At 47.7% G+C, this 16619-nt stretch overlaps 2 protein-coding genes across 5 annotated transcripts; one reads left to right on the top strand and one right to left on the bottom strand.

Annotated features, from left to right (window-relative positions):
- Nucleotides 1-122: 122 nt before the first annotated feature.
- On the bottom strand, nt 123-4474 carry TNFRSF9 (TNF receptor superfamily member 9). The gene is made up of 7 exons (XM_064470255.1): nt 4228-4474; nt 4024-4146; nt 3644-3781; nt 3072-3138; nt 2835-2971; nt 2474-2608; nt 123-1557 (listed from the first exon to the last, which is right to left on the bottom strand). The coding sequence occupies exons 1-7, from the start codon at nt 4340-4342 to the stop codon at nt 1430-1432; spliced, it is 843 nt and encodes a 280-aa protein (XP_064326325.1). The 5' UTR covers nt 4343-4474; the 3' UTR covers nt 123-1429.
- PARK7 (Parkinsonism associated deglycase) lies at nt 4030-14069 on the top strand. Of its 4 annotated transcripts, none has more exons than XM_064470258.1 (7): nt 4030-4142; nt 8025-8159; nt 9196-9297; nt 9934-9993; nt 10835-10904; nt 12552-12638; nt 13608-14069. In XM_064470258.1, exons 2-7 carry the CDS (start codon nt 8070-8072, stop codon nt 13766-13768), a joined length of 570 nt encoding a protein of 189 aa, XP_064326328.1. In that variant the 5' UTR covers nt 4030-4142; nt 8025-8069; the 3' UTR covers nt 13769-14069. The 4 variants fall into 4 exon arrangements, with proteins under 4 accessions (XP_064326328.1, XP_064326329.1, XP_064326330.1 ...); XM_064470259.1 differs by lacking the exon at nt 4030-4142 and adding an exon at nt 4549-4673; XM_064470260.1 differs by lacking the exon at nt 4030-4142 and adding an exon at nt 5120-5240.
- Nucleotides 14070-16619: the final 2550 nt, after the last annotated feature.

Genomic DNA, 16619 nt, shown 5'->3' with positions numbered 1-16619 from the left:
ATTTATAAATAGATGGGCAGCTTTTCATGTGTCCTGCCCATGTCTTTAAGTTTGTGAACCTGATGTAACAGGCACTTAACTTCTCATGGCTGAAAGTACGGAGAGAGGAGAGAACACTTAGGGTAGGCATAAAAAGAAAGATTTATTTAAATATACTTAACTTCACAGTTCAGGCTTCGGTATGACATTTATTTTCTCACATACTGCTTTACATTTACTTGTATACAAGTTTATCAAAATGTGTAAGTGCAGTTTGGTGAGAATCACCTGCTGTTGTAACCTTCTGGTAAATGGAGAGATGGGCTGTCATTCTTCAAACATATGAATTGCATCCTCTAAGTTGAAATCACACAGAGGGGAAAATCACCCCTTACGTGACCCATTGGTGGGTTTTCATTCTCTTTTTTGAGTAACATTTACTGAAGACATAAAACACTTGGGTTTGCAAAAGGTTAAAAATGATGCTGTGAGTGCCATGACTCAAACGTGCATTTTCTTCTCTTCAAGACCAAAGTAACAGTAATTGATCAAAGAGATAGATAGGGTGGCTGGTGTAAAGTCTTTCCAACCTCAGAGTTACAAAAATAGTACCAGAAATGTATCACATCTACACGTATCACACTTGCAACGTACATAATGTTTACATCGCCTAAAAGATCAAAGTTGAACGATGCATGACTGAAGGTGGTGCCGTCCAGCTGCACAGTAACATCTATTTCTAACATCAAGTCAACCACAGCTTTTCTGCGTTTCCACTGCCTCTCTCAAGCCAATCAGTGTAATACAACAGCACCCACAAGCTATTATGAAACACTTTGCAGCTCTAGATTTTTATGGCTTCCTCTCTCCTACATGAGGTGTGCAGTGGTCAGGCCAGGGATCTGTTTCTAGGACTGATGGGATCTAAAATAAAGTCTGTCTGTACTTGCACAGGAAACCCACGGCCATTGGCTTTGAGCCACACTTCAGAAGGAGCTGCAGCTCTAGACTCAAGAGGATGCCTGGTAATGGTAATAGAGACCATGAGCGTCTCGTGTGGCTCTACTTTGTGCTACAGATCTCCTTTTTACTGTCAAATGCTTTCAGACTGCATGTAAATTATGGCTCAGGCACCACTTATAAGAGGGACCCGAAAGCCATTCTGCCCTTCTATTACTGCTTCTAAGTGCAGTACTTCTTTCTGTATGTAGAGCAAGTACTGCTTCTTAGAAATAAAATTCCTAGTCCTAAAGGAAGAAAGTCAGCAAGCTAGATTGATGATTTATTTATTTATTTAAGAGATGGAAAAGAGGCACTTTTTCCATAGTGGCTGGGCTATTTAGCACTCTGAAATTCACAGATTCTGCTACCCTCTCTATTTATGTGAACAGGTTCTTGTTCTGCATACCAAAAGGAAATTCAGTTGCAGTTGACCTGGACAGTCCAATTCCTAGTTCATTAAAAGTTCTCTGAATTCTGTGGATTTGCCATGGTCTCGATATTCACCTTGTTCTTCCTCAGGAAAACGGCAGCTGCAGGCATCATCTTCTTGAATTGACTGTTCAGGTGTGGTACGCACTAAAGAAAAAGATCAAATGCTCACTTTCTGTTGTATTTATTCAGCCGTTCACAACTGACTGCAGGAAGTCAGCAAGAAATATTCTTCCAAATGATTCAGTAATCTGAAATTATTCCTCTACAGCATGTATATCCGATAAAACTAATATTTTGTACTTTGTTATCCCTAATGCAGCAGAGGCTGCTACTGTTCTATTTGCCGTGGAAATGAAAAGACGACCAACATGGAGTTAGATTTTTGGAGTAATGCTGTTGTCTCCTGTACTCACAATTACACTAGAAGATCAAGCCCTTATGTCTAGGAAAGACAAGGGGGAGGGGGAGAAAGAGAGAAAACACAAACAAAAAAAATCCCAACTATAAATTATGTTGGATGCAATTCCACCTCATCTTTGTGCTGAACTCTCGAGCTTCCCCAGGCCTTACTAGCCCTCAGAGGGCAGTGCTGATTCAGGCTGACTCTGTATCTGTGTAGCAGTGCATCCTGGCCCATATCCCCTCTTCAGCTGCAGCCAAAGTTCAAAGATGCTCATCCCAGGCCATGCGTACTGCTTCTGGGCAGACAGAACTGGAAAGTGCTGTTGCCACATGTGCCAGGGATGGTATCTGGAAGTAGTAAACAGAACTGACCCTTAACCGTATCAGCAAGGCTCAGCTGAGCTTTTTCACCCCTCATGCATACTTCACTCCTATGAATATGCATGCAGTTAACCTGCAATGTTGACAGAACACCCACAGATAACTGCTTTCTGCAATAAAAACTCCAAAACCACTTTCCTTTCAGTTGTTTCTGACTTAAAAGGCCAAAAACTGAAGCTATCTGCAACTACCTTTGAAAGATACTTCACAACCTGGATTCCTGATTTCTGCCTAGTTTCAAAAAGGAAAATTGACTTGAAGAGTGTATCTATCTTACTTTTCTTGAAGACAGCATGTAGTTTCTTTTTCTGCCAGACGCTGAAGCATATGCATGAAGGTAGCAGAAACACTACGCACAACAGCCCAGCTACAGCAAGCGCAATTCTGATAATGTCCATCTGAAGGTCCTCCCCTAGGAAGCAAACAACAACCTCTAAGAAGCATTATGGAGCAAAATTCTAGTGACCTTGAATTAGCTAACACCTTTGTCTCCAACTCTGCTTCTGGATAAGTCTGCAACACTGGAAATAATAGGTAGAAGAAAGAACTTTTGCTTTAAATGATAAGTGACTGAGCTGTAGTATGTTGCAAAGTAGGTCACAATTCTTCAGCTCTATAAGCAATATGATACGACTCACCTGCCACAGTGACAGAAAGTGGAATTGCAGGAGATGTGGTAGGTAGAGTAGTGACTAATGTGAGATTATCTGAAGCGTCTTTGCAAATGACGTCTTTTGCTGCAGTTCCAGGCTCCAGGACCTGGTTTGCAGAGCACCTGAAAGACATTTAAAGCAAAATGGGACAGGGGGAAATAACAGGGGGGAAAAAATCCAGTTAAGTGTAATAGCTGTAGCATTTATTTTTAGATTACTTACTTTGTCCAGTTTTTACAGGAGCCATTGGGTTGATCGTTAAAAGTTCCATAGCGGCATGTTTGGCAACCTTCAACAAACAAGGATAGGTAAAGGCGTAAAAAGTGAGCATTTAAAACAACACATGAAACATTATTTTTGCCTACTTGTACCATAAGTATGATCCAAATTCATAGAACAACTCTTTCATAAGTAGCTCTGAATATGCAAGTCAAGTCTTTCTCTGTGAGCTACAGACCAGTACAGTCTGTGGCTACAGCACCCGTTTGTTTGGCACCAGACACCACAAATCATGTCAAACTCCGGAGTTCCCAGCTCAGTTTCCCCCACGCTGGCGGCAAAAGAGCTGTCATGCAAAGGGAACTAGCCAGTGCACGCTTTGTGCTGCAGGGGGGCTCAGAATTCAGTGTGTTTTTCTGCTGCCGTGCTCGCTCCACGCAATCTGTTCAGCAGCAGTGGCAGCTTTCATCTTGCAAGGTCCTTACTCTAGCTGTCTCCCCGCTGCGCAAGAAGCAGCGGCGCGCCCGGTGCGGTGGGCGCGGGAGGCTTCGGCTGACAGGGAAAGGCGACCTTACCCCTCCCGGTGTTCTCCTGGCCCACGCCGCAGCTCCGGTCGCACCGGGAGCAGCCGTCGCCGCTGCAGCGATAGCCCTCCTTGCACGTGCATTCAGCATCGCTGTTTGATGAACACACTTTTAAATACCTGAATGTTCCTGGAGGGTGGAAACGAGCCTCAGGTTATGGGCGTGCTCAGCCCACCCAGCGCGGCGCAGCAGAAGCTCGGGCCCCTTGCTCTTGCAAAGGCGAGGCGGGGGGCTCCGGCCAGAAGCCCCCCCCCATCGCGTTATTGGGCTGGCGCCGTTTTCACTCGCCGCGTCGCGACAGACCAACGCGCGCAGTTGTACCCCGGGAGGCCGCAGAAGCGCCGCGCGGACCCCCCGCCGCCCCCCGGTACCTTCGCACTTCCGGCAGAGCGTGCAGCCGCGGAGCCCCGCCGCGCTGGAGAAGGTGTCGGGCGGACACTGCTTGCAGGCCGCGCCCGCGCCCCGCCTGCAGCTCCCGCTCGCCACGAAGGTACCTGCGGGCCGAGACAGAGGGTGGTTGCCGCGGGGCCGCGCCTGGCGCCCCCCGCCCCGCCGCGCCCCGCCCCGGCCCTCACCCGCCGGGCAGTCGGCGCCGCACGGCAGGGCGGTCGCGGGCCCCGGGCTCAGCGCCAGCGCCAGCAGCGCCGCCGGCAAGAGCGCCCGGCCCGCCCGCGCTGCCGCCGGTCCCATGGGGTCGGTGCTCGGCGGCGCGGCCCGCTGGAGTGCGCGCGGAGCGGCGGCCGCCGGCCCTTAGGGGCCGCCCCCGGAGGGACCGGCTGCGTCAGCCCGGGGGCGGCGGGGAAACCCCGGCCGGGCGGGGCTTTCCGCCCCCGCCCCCCCAGCGCGACCCCCGGCTCTGCCGGGCAGCGCCCGCAGCCCTCTCAGCGCTGCCGGGCAGCGCCCGCCGCCCCCCACGGGGGCTTCCCGGTGACTCCCGCGCGGAATCCCCGCCGTGGCTTGGCGGTCCTGCCCGGCCTGTCCGCGCCGCGGCAGCGGGCCTCTCCGGCCGCGCCCCCGAAAGGTGAGGGGGCAGAGTGTGGGTGGCGAGGCCGGTGCGCCCCGCGAGGGCACCGACAGGTCCGCGAACGCCTCGCCGGGCACGGAGGCACCGCGCCTGGGGACGAGGCGAATCCCGCAGCGCGGGGATAACGGAGCGCTGCAGCCTAGCAGCGGGTCCCGCTGGCGCTGAGCGCCTCCCCGCGCGGGTCAGGCCGGGCCGGCCACGGTGCGACCCACGCGAGCTGGGGGAGGGGCGGAAGGTCACGGCCCGTCACCGCCCGTCACCGCCCGCGGGCGGTGGCGCGCCCCCGGCGGTGTCCGGCCGCGCGGGCCTGCCCCTGCGGCTCGCGGCGGCCAATGCCCGCCGCCCTCGCGCGGGCGGGGGTGTGGCCGCGGGCGGTGCCGGCCCCGCCCCGTGTCCGGCTGCCGCGCGCGTGGGCTGGCGGCGGGAGGGGCAGCGTGGAAGGAGGTCTCCCCAGTGCCTTAGAACAGGCAGGCGAGTGCGCCCTTCAGCTGGCGCGTGCCCTGCGGGCAGGCAGTGGGTGCGAGGGCCGGCCTCGCGGGTTTTGAGTGAAGTGCCACGTGGGAGGTACGCGAGACTTCCCCGCGCCAGGGCCAGGGCAGCTCCCGGCGAAGTCCTCCCGTGCGGCTTGCTCCCTCGTTAGGTGGCCTGGGCTCGAGCTGCTCGGCCCGAGCTCTCGTGAGCCCATCGCCCGGGAGCCGGGCCGCGGCAGGGCTGTCCGCAGCCCGAGGGGCCCCTCCAACAGCTCTGTCTTGTCTTTCAGAATACTAAAACCTCTCCTTAAAACTAGGCAAAACTGCCCGTGAGCCACGGCTTTTTCTGCGTGCCGCGAGCCTCGGGGAACAGGGGTCCTGGTGGGACGTCTCGGGCAAAACGCTGACGCGGGTCGGCGCGCTCTGCAGGCGGGAGGGCTGCCGGAGGAACAGCTCGCTTCGGCGGCAGGCGCCTCGCGATTGCACTGCCGGCGGAGGGCGGCGTTGTGGCGCCGGGGGGCCCCGGGGCTCCCGCTCAAGCTGCTTTTTGGGTGAGCGTGAGCGAACCGGAGCGTTTAGCAAAGGGAGCGGGGGACGGGGCGGGTGTCAGCGGCGCGTCCGGCCGGGGAGCGCAGGCACTGCGCCGGGAGCGGGGGGGCGGCGGAGGGCGGGCCGCGGGGCGGGGCCGCCCAGAGCCGCCCGCGCCTCGGCTGAGGTGAGTCGCCGCCGGTCGCTGCCGCTCCTGCGGCCCGGCTCGGCGGCCCTGGCCGCCGCTTGCGGAGGGCGTGGGTCTTGCCGGGGGTGCGTGGGGCCCGCGGCCTGGTCGGGGTTGCGGCGGCTCCGCTCGGCGGCGGGCGGGGCGGGGAGGCCGCTTGCTTGTGTTCCGGGGGCCGAGTCTGGCCACGGCCGCGCTCCGCGCCACGCAGGCCCTGCGGCCTCGCCAGCCCCGCTGGTCGTGGCCTTGTGAGGCCCGTGCTGCGCCGAATGGCGCCGTGTCCTGACGCAGACCCGCGCCTTTCCTCCGGACGGGCCGAGCCGATGGCCTTTAAAACCTCCCTCGCCTCCGGTAGCAAGCTGTTTGGTCGGGGCTTTGAAGGCAGTGGTTTTCTTAAAGCCAGCCTTGAGAGTTTCTGATCCAGCCCCCTGCCGGGAGTCACCTTCTGGAGAAATGCGCAGGGACCCGCCTGGGGGAACGCGTTTAGCTGAAAGGCTGGAGGCCGCCTGTGCGGGTGCTGGCGCTGGGACGCGGCGGGAAGGCCTGTTCTTACTGCGCGTGGAGCGCTGAAGCGAAGGGGCTGTTCTGGCTGACTTGGTTCTGCCTTCTCGGAAACCGGTCTTGCCCTGGTAGCATTTACAGCGTGACAGCTCTTTACACGTGCACCCACAGGATTCCAATGCTCAAGAATTTGTCTGTGTTACAATAAATGTGTAAGGGCAGTAGGGAGAGGCTGCATTTTGCTAGATTAGGGGAAAGAGAAAAGCTTTTGGGATCAGGTGCCTCTTTGCATCTAAAGGCTAATGAGAGAGAGGCGTGCAAACTACGATTTAGAATATTTTTCTGCAACAAAAAGCAAATGCAGTGTTTCTGCATTGTGGCCATTCAGGTAGTCTGTTGCTGGTTAGGCAAATTCATACAAAAATTAATTTTGCAGAATCCATGTATACCATCAAGATTAATTATTAAGAAGCTCTGGGTTGTGCTGAAGTTATTGCTAATACTTATGGTTTGAGTGTACGTGTTCAGTTGGCCTCGTGTTTGACAATACATAAAGCTGCCCTAAAAGTGGGTTTTGACACACTGAGATAGCCGGGGCTGGTTCTGCATGGTGCAGGATGTTCTACTGTATATTACTGCATTCTAGAAACGGCATCTTTCTGATTGAGGCTAACAGCAGGGAGCGAACCTGACAATAGCAGAAGTTGCAGCAGGATGATGGGATGCTTTTCTTTTGCATAGACAACTAAAGGTGGATCTCATTGTAAGAAGAGCTCCCAGGTGCTGCGTGCATTTCTGAATGGGAAGTCCCTACGTAGGAAAAAAATCCCTGTCTCAAAGAGTGGATAACCTGTGAAATGCCTTTTCGCGTCACAGCTGCTTTCACAGACTTCTGTCAGACCAGTATGAGTTAGTGTGTATTTTACATGATGTAGCTAAGGTTACTTGGACTTAACCTTCAAATGGAAATTTGGCCATTCACCTCAACTTGAATTTAGGAGCTAAAAAAAAAGGTCTGAACCCTAGTTTGTTCCATTTGCTAAATTCTGTGGTCTGCTCCCCCATCACACATGTGCACACACGTTTCTCCCCCACAAAATTGTGAAATACCCAGAAAATCTATTGCTCAGGCTTTGCAGGGGCACTGGTCGAGTCATTATAAGTCACAGGAAACTCTTCATGAAGCGTGCTGTGTGGAAACTAAATACCAGACATGAGGTCAAAGCTCATGCAAGCCCTTTTATAAATGCTGACCTGGGTGGGAGTCACTAGTCTGGGTATGAGTGAGGGTGTGCGAATTGAAGTCGACTCTGCCACCCACCTTGAACTCTTCTCTCTGGCATACTCAAGTCATGTAAAGTCTTTATTAGGCCAAGCTGCTTCCTGTTCTGGTGCTGATGTGCTGTGCTTCCCACTGCACAAATGTCTCAATCCCTTATTATAATCAGGCATTTCTTGTAAGAAGCTCTTCAGCTAAATGGGATTGCTGTGAATGTTAATTAAAGTTAGTGAACCATTTTGACGTGGCTTAAATATTTTGACATGGCTTAAACGAAAGATAATGCAAAAATGCAAACTACTTACTGTTGCATTTAATTGTTAGGAAGGATCTATACTGGGGGCTTGTCTTCTAACCACCTTGTGTCTTTCTACCCCACTCAGCCCCTCCCTTCACAACCATCTCACCTGATAGCGACCTTTCCAGACATGGCCTCGAAAAGAGCGTTGGTGATTCTAGCAAAAGGGGCAGAGGAAATGGAAACTGTAATCCCCACTGATGTTATGAGAAGAGCTGGGGTGAGTATGCAGACAAAGAAAAATCTTCTTGTGAGTGCCTGGTCAAGGGAAAATCTTGGCCTCAGGTTGATATTTGTTGCTAGGAGTTCAAGGTGTAGCCTGTTGCATGAGGTGAAAATTTACCTGTGCCTTCTTACTGGGTAGCAAATATTTGTGCCATGCCCCAAATAAGCATGCGTGACAACGAACATTTGTGCAAAAGAGAAATTTTAAAAATATGAGCCTAATGTAGACTAGAGCAGATGTTTCAAGTAAATCTGACCCTGTCTGAAAACATGGCCTCTCCCGTGCATAGTAAGAGGAAGTGGTTTTTTTGGCAGGGGTCTGAACAGCTCAGTACATTACAGCTCATGGCATTACATAGCTTTTATTGAGCTGCTTTTAAAATTCTGCTATTAACTAGAATTCTGTCTGGTGGGATTCCTCATGCTGTTTGTTCCTTTTGCAGCTGTAGTGGTACGCAGTGTTACTACCTGATTAGGTAGGAAAATAAGATTTTAAATAAACATACCAACTTCACATGTATAGAAATGACTGAAATAAAGATTACATTCTCCCACCACCTTTGCCATTCCATTCATGTACTCCCGATTTTGGCTGCCATAAGAAGCACAAGCTTGTCTGTTTATTTAGTGAATGTGAGCTCTGTCATGCACATCTATGATATTGTGAGCAGGCATCTAAAAGTCAAGGGAGAAAAATGAATTCTCCATAAGTGTATTTGAGAATGGCCTGAGCCTGCAGACAGACTTTAATTCATTATCTGACCTATGTAGTCCAGCTTTCCTGGGTTGTATTGTTTTCTTTTGTTTAAAACCTGTGGGATCAGATGTTCTCTAAATGTCCTGTTCGAAAAGTTTAACTATTCGAGGTATTTGTGAATCTATAGGTGAATATCACTGCTTACCATGTGCGTTTGGACTTATTCATGGTTTGGGGAAGCTTAAGTGTTGTCCTGTTCTTGACAGCTTTCAATAGTGGTTCGCTCATTCCATGTACTACTTGAATTGTAAGGATACACATACTCTTCTGTTAGATCAAGGTGACTGTTGCAGGCCTGACGGGAAAAGAACCAGTGCAGTGCAGTCGAGATGTCTTCATTTGTCCTGATGCCAGTCTTGAAGATGCCAGAAAAGAGGTTGGTCATCATCCTAGTCTGATATAATGGCCACCATAGCCTTTCTCACAGTTCCAGCAGTGAATCTCGAAAGCTTATGCATTACCTTTAGAAATATGTTATGTGGTATGTTAGCTCTGCGCAGTAGTGAATCATAGAACTGCACGTCCTGCAGTCCCCCTCTTCAGTGTTGTCCTGCTTCATAGCATGCTAGGATCAGACAGATTTCTTAACTCTGCATGGGTATTTGTTTTTGCAAAGCATCAAACATAGAGCTTTATTTTGCATGTTAGTCAGCCCAACAAAACAGCGCGATTTGGAAAAACTGAAAAGTTCTGATGGGAAGCTAAGCAATGCTGTAGTTAGACCTGTACAGTAAGGTTGGAGCAAAACCACTTGTCTTTACAGTGCAAGAGCTGCCATTTGCTTGCTGAAGCTCTTAAATGCCATGGGTTAAAGTTAGTTCTGTGACAGACTTTATTGACAATAGGCTCTTCCTGGAATAGGAAACAGTATTTTGTTGCACAGGTGGAACTGGTTCTCTGGTCATACAGATCCCTTTGCTTCTCGCTTGACTCAGCTGTAGTGGCCTTAAAACATTGTAACATATCTACTGGCCTCTGTTCAACAGAACAGTTTCGGTTTTTGTTTGTTTAGGGGCCTTACGATGTCGTGGTCCTGCCTGGGGGTAACCTTGGAGCTCAAAACTTGTCAGAGGTAAAGTTCTGGTATCTTAAAGATTTATGGGCATCCTAATGTGTAATGGGTGGTCTGCACTTGCTTAGTAATCCTGCAAATCCAGTTCAGCACCTGAACATTCTCTTCTGAATCAGTCAGTAAATTAATTGTTAATTGTCTTATGCCTTCTTGTGAATATATAGGTGGGACAACTGGGTAAATTCTTGGACTTGAGTACCTAGTTAAGCAGAATAAAAATGGAAGGGTGCTCTGTATTGTGGGAAGATCTCTGTTCGTAATCATATGAAGATGGAACAGTCACAAATGAAGATTTACCTCCATGAAATATAAAACAGGCTGAACCCACTGGACTATGTTCCTTTGCTCAAGAATTCTGTCTCTGGTGCAAAACTGTTGTAGTGGTGCTATAAACACCTTGCAGAAGGCAGGCGGACAAAGAAGTCAATTTATCAGATAGGATTTAGATGGTATCACAGTTTGTAAGCCCTGGAATATGAGACAAATATCCCGTATAAATGTTCTTAAGAATGATAGAGGCTATCTGGAGGTATCTCATGAATACTCTTTCCTATTTGTCTCATGAAGTTTTCAAACAGCAACTTTCTATGGCCATGAATTAACCAGCTTTTTTGGGGGCCAAATACTTCCTTGCAGTTCCTTCTGATTTCCTTGCCCTGTCCTTATGGGCAAGTATTTATTGTTTTTGGTTTTTATTGCCTGCTGTCCTGAGGCAGGATGGAGACTTGTCAGCTGGTTTTCTTTGTAGAAGTTGTTTGTGAATTTGCAGTGGAAAATATTTCAGCTGTGCTTCAAATAATCAACCCCAAACAATGGCTTGTGATGTGGTTTCTTCATACAGTCTCCTGCTGTGAAAGACATTTTGAAGGACCAGGAAAGCAGAAAAGGCCTGATTGCTGCTATATGTGCAGGTGAGTTAACAAGACATCTTGCTTTGTAAAGCATTTGGATATTTTGAAGGGGCATGCAGAGAGTTTCCTGTCTTAGAAATCTGTATTCCTGTAATTTGGTAGCGGGGATTTCTACTATACACGCAACCATCAGCATTTGAACTTTTTTTAAATTTAATAGCAGAGGAATCTCTCAAATACTGTGAATACTTACCCTGCAAGTTCTGCTTGCTACCCTTTTTTTTTTTCAAATCAGTAGTGTTACTGTCTTTAAAATAAAAAGTGAAAGGTAATGTGCTAGGATTTTTTATAAGATATTTTCTTATCCTGGTGATCTTTCTGCGAGGACACAGCACTGGCAGGACATCGTTGCTATAAATTTATCTCACATCTCCTCTCGTGCCCTTTAGCTTCAGAAGGAAGGCTGTAAATATAGAATTACAGGCTCACCCTTCCTCATCTGAGTGGTAGCAAAAGATGGAATTGCTCTGAGGAGGGGGTTGTCTGCGTACGTATTCTGCACAGCTATGTATGCAGTTCATTCCTATGTAAGATTTATATGTAAAAAAGCAATATGAACAATTGCCGATACTCCCAACTGAACTGAGAGGCTGGCCTAGGTACCCGTAGCTGAGAATGAGGAGAGTGGCGATGAGCATGTAGAAGACAGTCTAACAGAGTGTGTTTGTGGAGCATATTTTCGCTTTTGTTTTCTGGTACATTGCTGGGGTTTTTTTTGCTTTCATTCTGCAGTTAGGTGATACGCATACAGAGTTGTGAACATTTTCGAACTTGGCAGTGGTAGTAGTCTACTCCTCTGTCTGTATTTCTTCCAGAACAGTTGCAAATTCACGGTTGCCCAATAAAGGCCTTTGCTTGTAATCAGGATGGTTCATTTTATTTAGGTATAAAGCTTCTTAGAGCTGATTCCAACTGAACACAAAGAAGGTTATTTCCTGGACTGTATCTGAAATGAATCAAATGTACAGAAATGAAACTCTCATTTGGCAAATTCTGCCTTCAGTTTCTTTTGGAGTTCCCGTAAGGATTTTCTATCAGATGACCTCAGGCTCCTTGACACAAGCTCCTTCCTCAATTCAGGCCAAGGAGGAAGTATGAAAAGAAAAGAGAAAGACTGTTAAAACCAAAAATTTAGCAGTTAGCCCATGATCTGTCCAAAATAATCCTTGGCACACAATTCCAACATGTAAAGGCTTGCTCAAATGAAATTGTGTCTGTTAAGTCTCCAAATTGAAGACTTAACAAGGTTGTAAAGTAATTGTACCTAGTTAATGTCCAGATTGAAGTGCAGACTTTTTGTCACATAGTTTCAAGCAGTTTTAAATAAAATACATTATCTGGAAGTAAAATCAGAAGCAGCACCAATCGTTGGTAGGACAGCCGTGTGAACTGGGTGTTCTCTAAACCTTCTCTTTTCTTCATCTGTTTCTCTGCACAGGGCATTTTGTGCAACAGAACGGGAGAGATTATACAGTTGTGTTCTTTTTGAGGCTTTTTGCTTCAGAGATGCCTAGCACCAGTTTTATAGAAGTAGTCTGTCCACAGTGAGCTTTGGCCCCTCGAGGACCTAGTGCCCAAATGCGTGTTCTTAAAAAGTTTTTGTAGCAGAAAACTGTTCCTCACTGGTGCAACTTTGTGTCCTTGCAGGTCCTACCGCCCTTCTGGCCCATGGGATAGGGTTTGGAAGCAAAGTCACAACACATCCTTTGGCCAAAGATAAAATGATGAATGGAGGTATGTAATGACTTACAAGTTTTGCTCTAAACCCTCCTCAGGTTTTGTGGTTTTTTTTAGCTGAACCCCTGATTTAAAGAAAGGAAAATAGCTTTTGTGTCATATTTTGTATCTCTGAATTTCCTTAATGCTTTCCTGAACGTAATCAATATTCAGCCGACTATGCTAAGACTGTATTTCTCAGTCTCTTTAACCTGAAAAATACAGGGCTGTATTAGCATTCACATCTTTGCGGAAAACAAGCTGCTGCTGTCATCCTAGGAGCACTTTTTTTCCTTAACCTCTTGAGGCTGAGCCATCTCTTGCCCTTCTGGTTCTTTGCCTCAGTGGTCCCAACTGCAAATCCCAGCAGCACCTTTTCTGCTCTGCCATGGGTAGTGCTTTGGTGGTGTGAACAGCTGATGAGGCCACACTTCTTTCTCATACCTGAAGGAAGTGGTGGTGAAGGGCTATTAAGAAGTCTTTCTCTGAACATTAATGAATATGAAGGTGAGCAGGAGGTGGCAGGGTTCCTCCGGTTCCCTCTGCATGCATTTGGAAAAAAGAAAGTTGTGAACAGCTACTCCAAAGCAGTCTGACTCCCAAAAGTAACCCCACAGGAACTGCCAGGCGCAGCGAGTGCTTCGTGATGAGCTTGTAGAAGCAGAAGTGCATTCCCGTACCATGCAAATAAGTTGCCAGAGCTCCAGATTGGCCCTTTTCCTCCCCAAGGACTGCAGGCAGGGATGAGCTGCTTGGTTCCAGAGGTGCAGGGGTTCAGATCCCGAGACAGGCAGGCTGGGCCCACACAGGGGGCCAAGGTGCCTTCTGCAGGGCATGGTGCTGGATGCTGTTGGCAGGGAGCCACCGCTCTTCAGCTGCGGTAGCCTACAGGTGGCAGTGCCCTGCAGCAGGCAGGTCTATGCTCTGTGGCAGCTGTGGGCAGTGTGCTGGAGACTGACCCTCTTTCTGTTGTGTGTCCTCCCTAAGCGCACTACTGCTACTCCGAGAGCCGCGTGGAGAAAGATGGGAACATCCTCACCAGCCGCGGCCCTGGTACCAGCTTTGAATTTGGGTTGGCCATTGTTGAAACGCTGATGGGGAAGGAAGTGGCGGAACAGGTGAAGGCACCCCTGATACTGAAAGAGTGAAATCCTAGCGTGGGACAGGGAGTAGGACAATTTTGGATGGAGAGCATTGTCCTTTGTAGAATAACTGCAGATGCACTGTTGTAAATATATTTAATTGTGGGTGAAATTAGCAACTGTACTTACCTAAACTGTACTCACCTTAACAAACCAATGGTCTTTATTTCTGGATAAAGATCCTGTTAGCAAAAAGCTTCATCATAAAAAAGCAGCCAGTAGCTAATAATCTTAGTTAGTTCTTGGGTTGCATTTAAAAATCACGTGGGAAAATGTTTGCTGAGTAAATAAAAATGAAGCAACCCTGCTTGTGTGTGTTGTTTCTTTGTGTGTTTTCTCCCAACCTAGACCTGTGAAACCTTTTTATTGCTATGGCTAGCAATGTACTATTCAAAACAACTTCTGTCTAGAATCTCACACAGTTCTTCTGAAGTATGAGCTGAAACGAGAAGGTGGTCAAGCACTGGAACAAGCTCCCCAGGCAGCAGTCATGGCCCCAAGCCTGCTGGTGTTCAAGAAGCATTTGGACAACGCTCTTAGGCACGTGGTTTAACTTTTAGGTTGCCCTGTGCAGAGCCAGGGGTTGGACTTGATGATCCTCATGGGTCTCTTCCAACTCAGGATATTCAGTGATTCTGTGCAACAGATTATTAAGTTGTAACTTAGAATTTGTTAAAACAACATTTATTTTCCTGTATACAAATAAAGCCAGTAACTAGTATTAATTTTAAGACAGCATAGAACTAAATCAAAAGCAGGAATATTCTTACCTTGGGAAGCACCCTAGGGTTCCTGTAGCTAGCAGGTTGTCCCTGATACTGTTGGGCTTTGACTTCTACTTGATTGCAGATCCATTGAGCTACTTAGGCAGCTAATAATCAGCATAAAGCAGGAAGTTTGGACTTAGTAGCTTACCACCAGTAGCAAGCAGTGCTGGTGTTGCTTACTATAAATTGGAACTTGCTACAAGCCTAGCTTAAGTGAGCGTATGTCAGTTTAGAGGAGTTGCTGGGCAGGTCTCTGGAGGAAGTAGTGGACCTGTATCCCCATGAGAATTAAGAATTTGGGATCGATTTTTGTCTTTGCTGCCTTTCTTTTACCAAATAACTCAGCTGTTACCTGGCTCGGTCAGCAGTGCGCTTAGAAGCTGGCACATCACTGGACTCTGAAGTTACCACAGCATCTGGAGATGTGGTTCCGCACACATCTGAAGTGTACAGTCTGAACTTTAGAAAATGACTGCATAGGTGCCTTTCTGATTGCTTATTTTAATGGGAAACATGTTCACTCTCAATTACTGCCTTTGGTAATGAAATACATAGGTACCTTTGCCAATTTAGAATTAAGAAATGTCTCTACATTGTTGGTATCTGCTGGAAGAACTGCTTCAGCTGTATGCTCTGCTTCTAATTTGTTTAGGAAATCTTTCATATGTTTCTCTAGCTTTGAAATATGCTCAAGATATGCAAAAACTTGTAATCTATGTAAGATTGGGCATGTTTGGTCATTAAATCTGCACGTCTAACTGGTATTGCCATGCAAATGTAAACCAAATGATGGAAAGATTGTTTGTCCTAGAATCTGGAATAATCACTTGGTTTGTAAGTGGGCATGATTCACAATACAGGAAAAGCTGTGCATTCCTGGGCTGTAGTGCTGCTTTATAGCGTTAGAAGGAAAATATTTCCATGCTTGTATTATATATAGACTTCCAGAAATCTTTTGATGCAAGGCGTTAATGAAGCAGCCAGAAATTTGATTATACATTTTTATTTTTTATTCTAAGGCTGAGAGAGTTCAGTTTACAGAAATGAGGTTTTCAATGTGTACATTTGGGCTTTCCCACTCCTATTAAAGTAGTAATAAGAAAAGCACTCAGTAAAATGAGCTGAGAGTTCATTAATGTATCTGGCTAACTTGCAGATTCTTCCACCGCCTTCAGCAAAAAAGGACGTGGTTAATGAAATGTGGTAATGCTGCTTGCATCACAATTTCCTTCATAAAGCTGACCCTGTTCTCAACCTTGTATGTTGCAGATGTCCAGCAAACCTGAATTTACCTGGGTTCTCTGTTTCTGCAAAGGTGTCATTAACTCAGTCTTTAAGTTGGGGGAGGTATATGAACTAAGATTAGGCTAATTTTCCTCTTAGGTGAAGTGTTACGAAGGAATTTGCTGATTTTAGGGAAAAAAAATTGCCTTCCAATTTGTGAAATGCTTTTTCTTCCTCTCGCTTTATCCATTTCACACAGAGGTTCCCTAGCTGCTACAGATCTATTTTCCTAAAATCCTTTATCTGCTGCTGAAAGGTGAGATGAGGTACTTTTCCGCTCAGTGTTTCATGAATGCTAAAAAATTTGTGCCTTTTTATTATTGGCAAGCCTTAGTTCAAAGCCTGTGGTAATTGGATATTTGCTGCCACAGAACTTGGCTTAAAATGAAGAGTCCATCCGCTCTAGCTAGCGTTTACCATTTTGGTCCCCGGCAGTTGGAAGATTTGGGGGACTGTTTGTTTTCCTGCTAAGAAGGTCAGCAGTTAGCATCTGCTCTGTGCCTCACGTCACCTCTCAGGAATAGTGTGGGTTTTTTCCCTCGATTCTGGTTGTTGTGTAGGCTCAAATGCATAATTGAGAGCGAGCTCTTTTATTGAATTGAGAAGTATTACAGGACTTAGGAACAGGAACGTATGCAAGATGGCGTAGGTGCTAGTGCCAGCAGGGAATACTTCTGATGCTGAAAAATATTTTCCTTCAGAATGAAGGATCTCTGAACCAGAAGAAACAAAGAACATGTGGAGAGCAAGCAGTCTGGTTTTGCTGCGGTTCTTTGGCAAGTTTCTTTCCAAAAAGGGAAAGCAAA

This window comes from Phalacrocorax carbo, chromosome 20, assembly GCF_963921805.1.
Source record: "Phalacrocorax carbo chromosome 20, bPhaCar2.1, whole genome shotgun sequence".
In the NCBI taxonomy this organism is placed as follows: domain Eukaryota; kingdom Metazoa; phylum Chordata; class Aves; order Suliformes; family Phalacrocoracidae; genus Phalacrocorax; species Phalacrocorax carbo.
This window is presented reverse-complemented; position numbering and strand designations above follow the sequence as displayed.

Excerpts from the sequence above, each read along its gene's own strand:
- TNFRSF9 (XM_064470255.1), bottom strand. The coding sequence starts at position 4,342 with ATGGGACCGGCGGCAGCGCGGGCGGGCCGGGCGCTCTTGCCGGCGGCG. Across the intron at positions 2,972-3,071 it reads TCCTGTAAAAACTGGACAAA|GTGCTCTGCAAACCAGGTCC; the intron begins GTAAGTAATCTA and ends AATGTCTTTCAG. Across the intron at positions 2,609-2,834 it reads ACTTTCTGTCACTGTGGCAG|GGGAGGACCTTCAGATGGAC; the intron begins GTGAGTCGTATC and ends TTTGCTTCCTAG.
- PARK7 (XM_064470258.1), top strand. The coding sequence starts at position 8,070 with ATGGCCTCGAAAAGAGCGTTGGTGATTCTAGCAAAAGGGGCAGAGGAA. Across the intron at positions 9,298-9,933 it reads TTGAAGATGCCAGAAAAGAG|GGGCCTTACGATGTCGTGGT; the intron begins GTTGGTCATCAT and ends TTGTTTGTTTAG. Across the intron at positions 10,905-12,551 it reads GATTGCTGCTATATGTGCAG|GTCCTACCGCCCTTCTGGCC; the intron begins GTGAGTTAACAA and ends GTGTCCTTGCAG.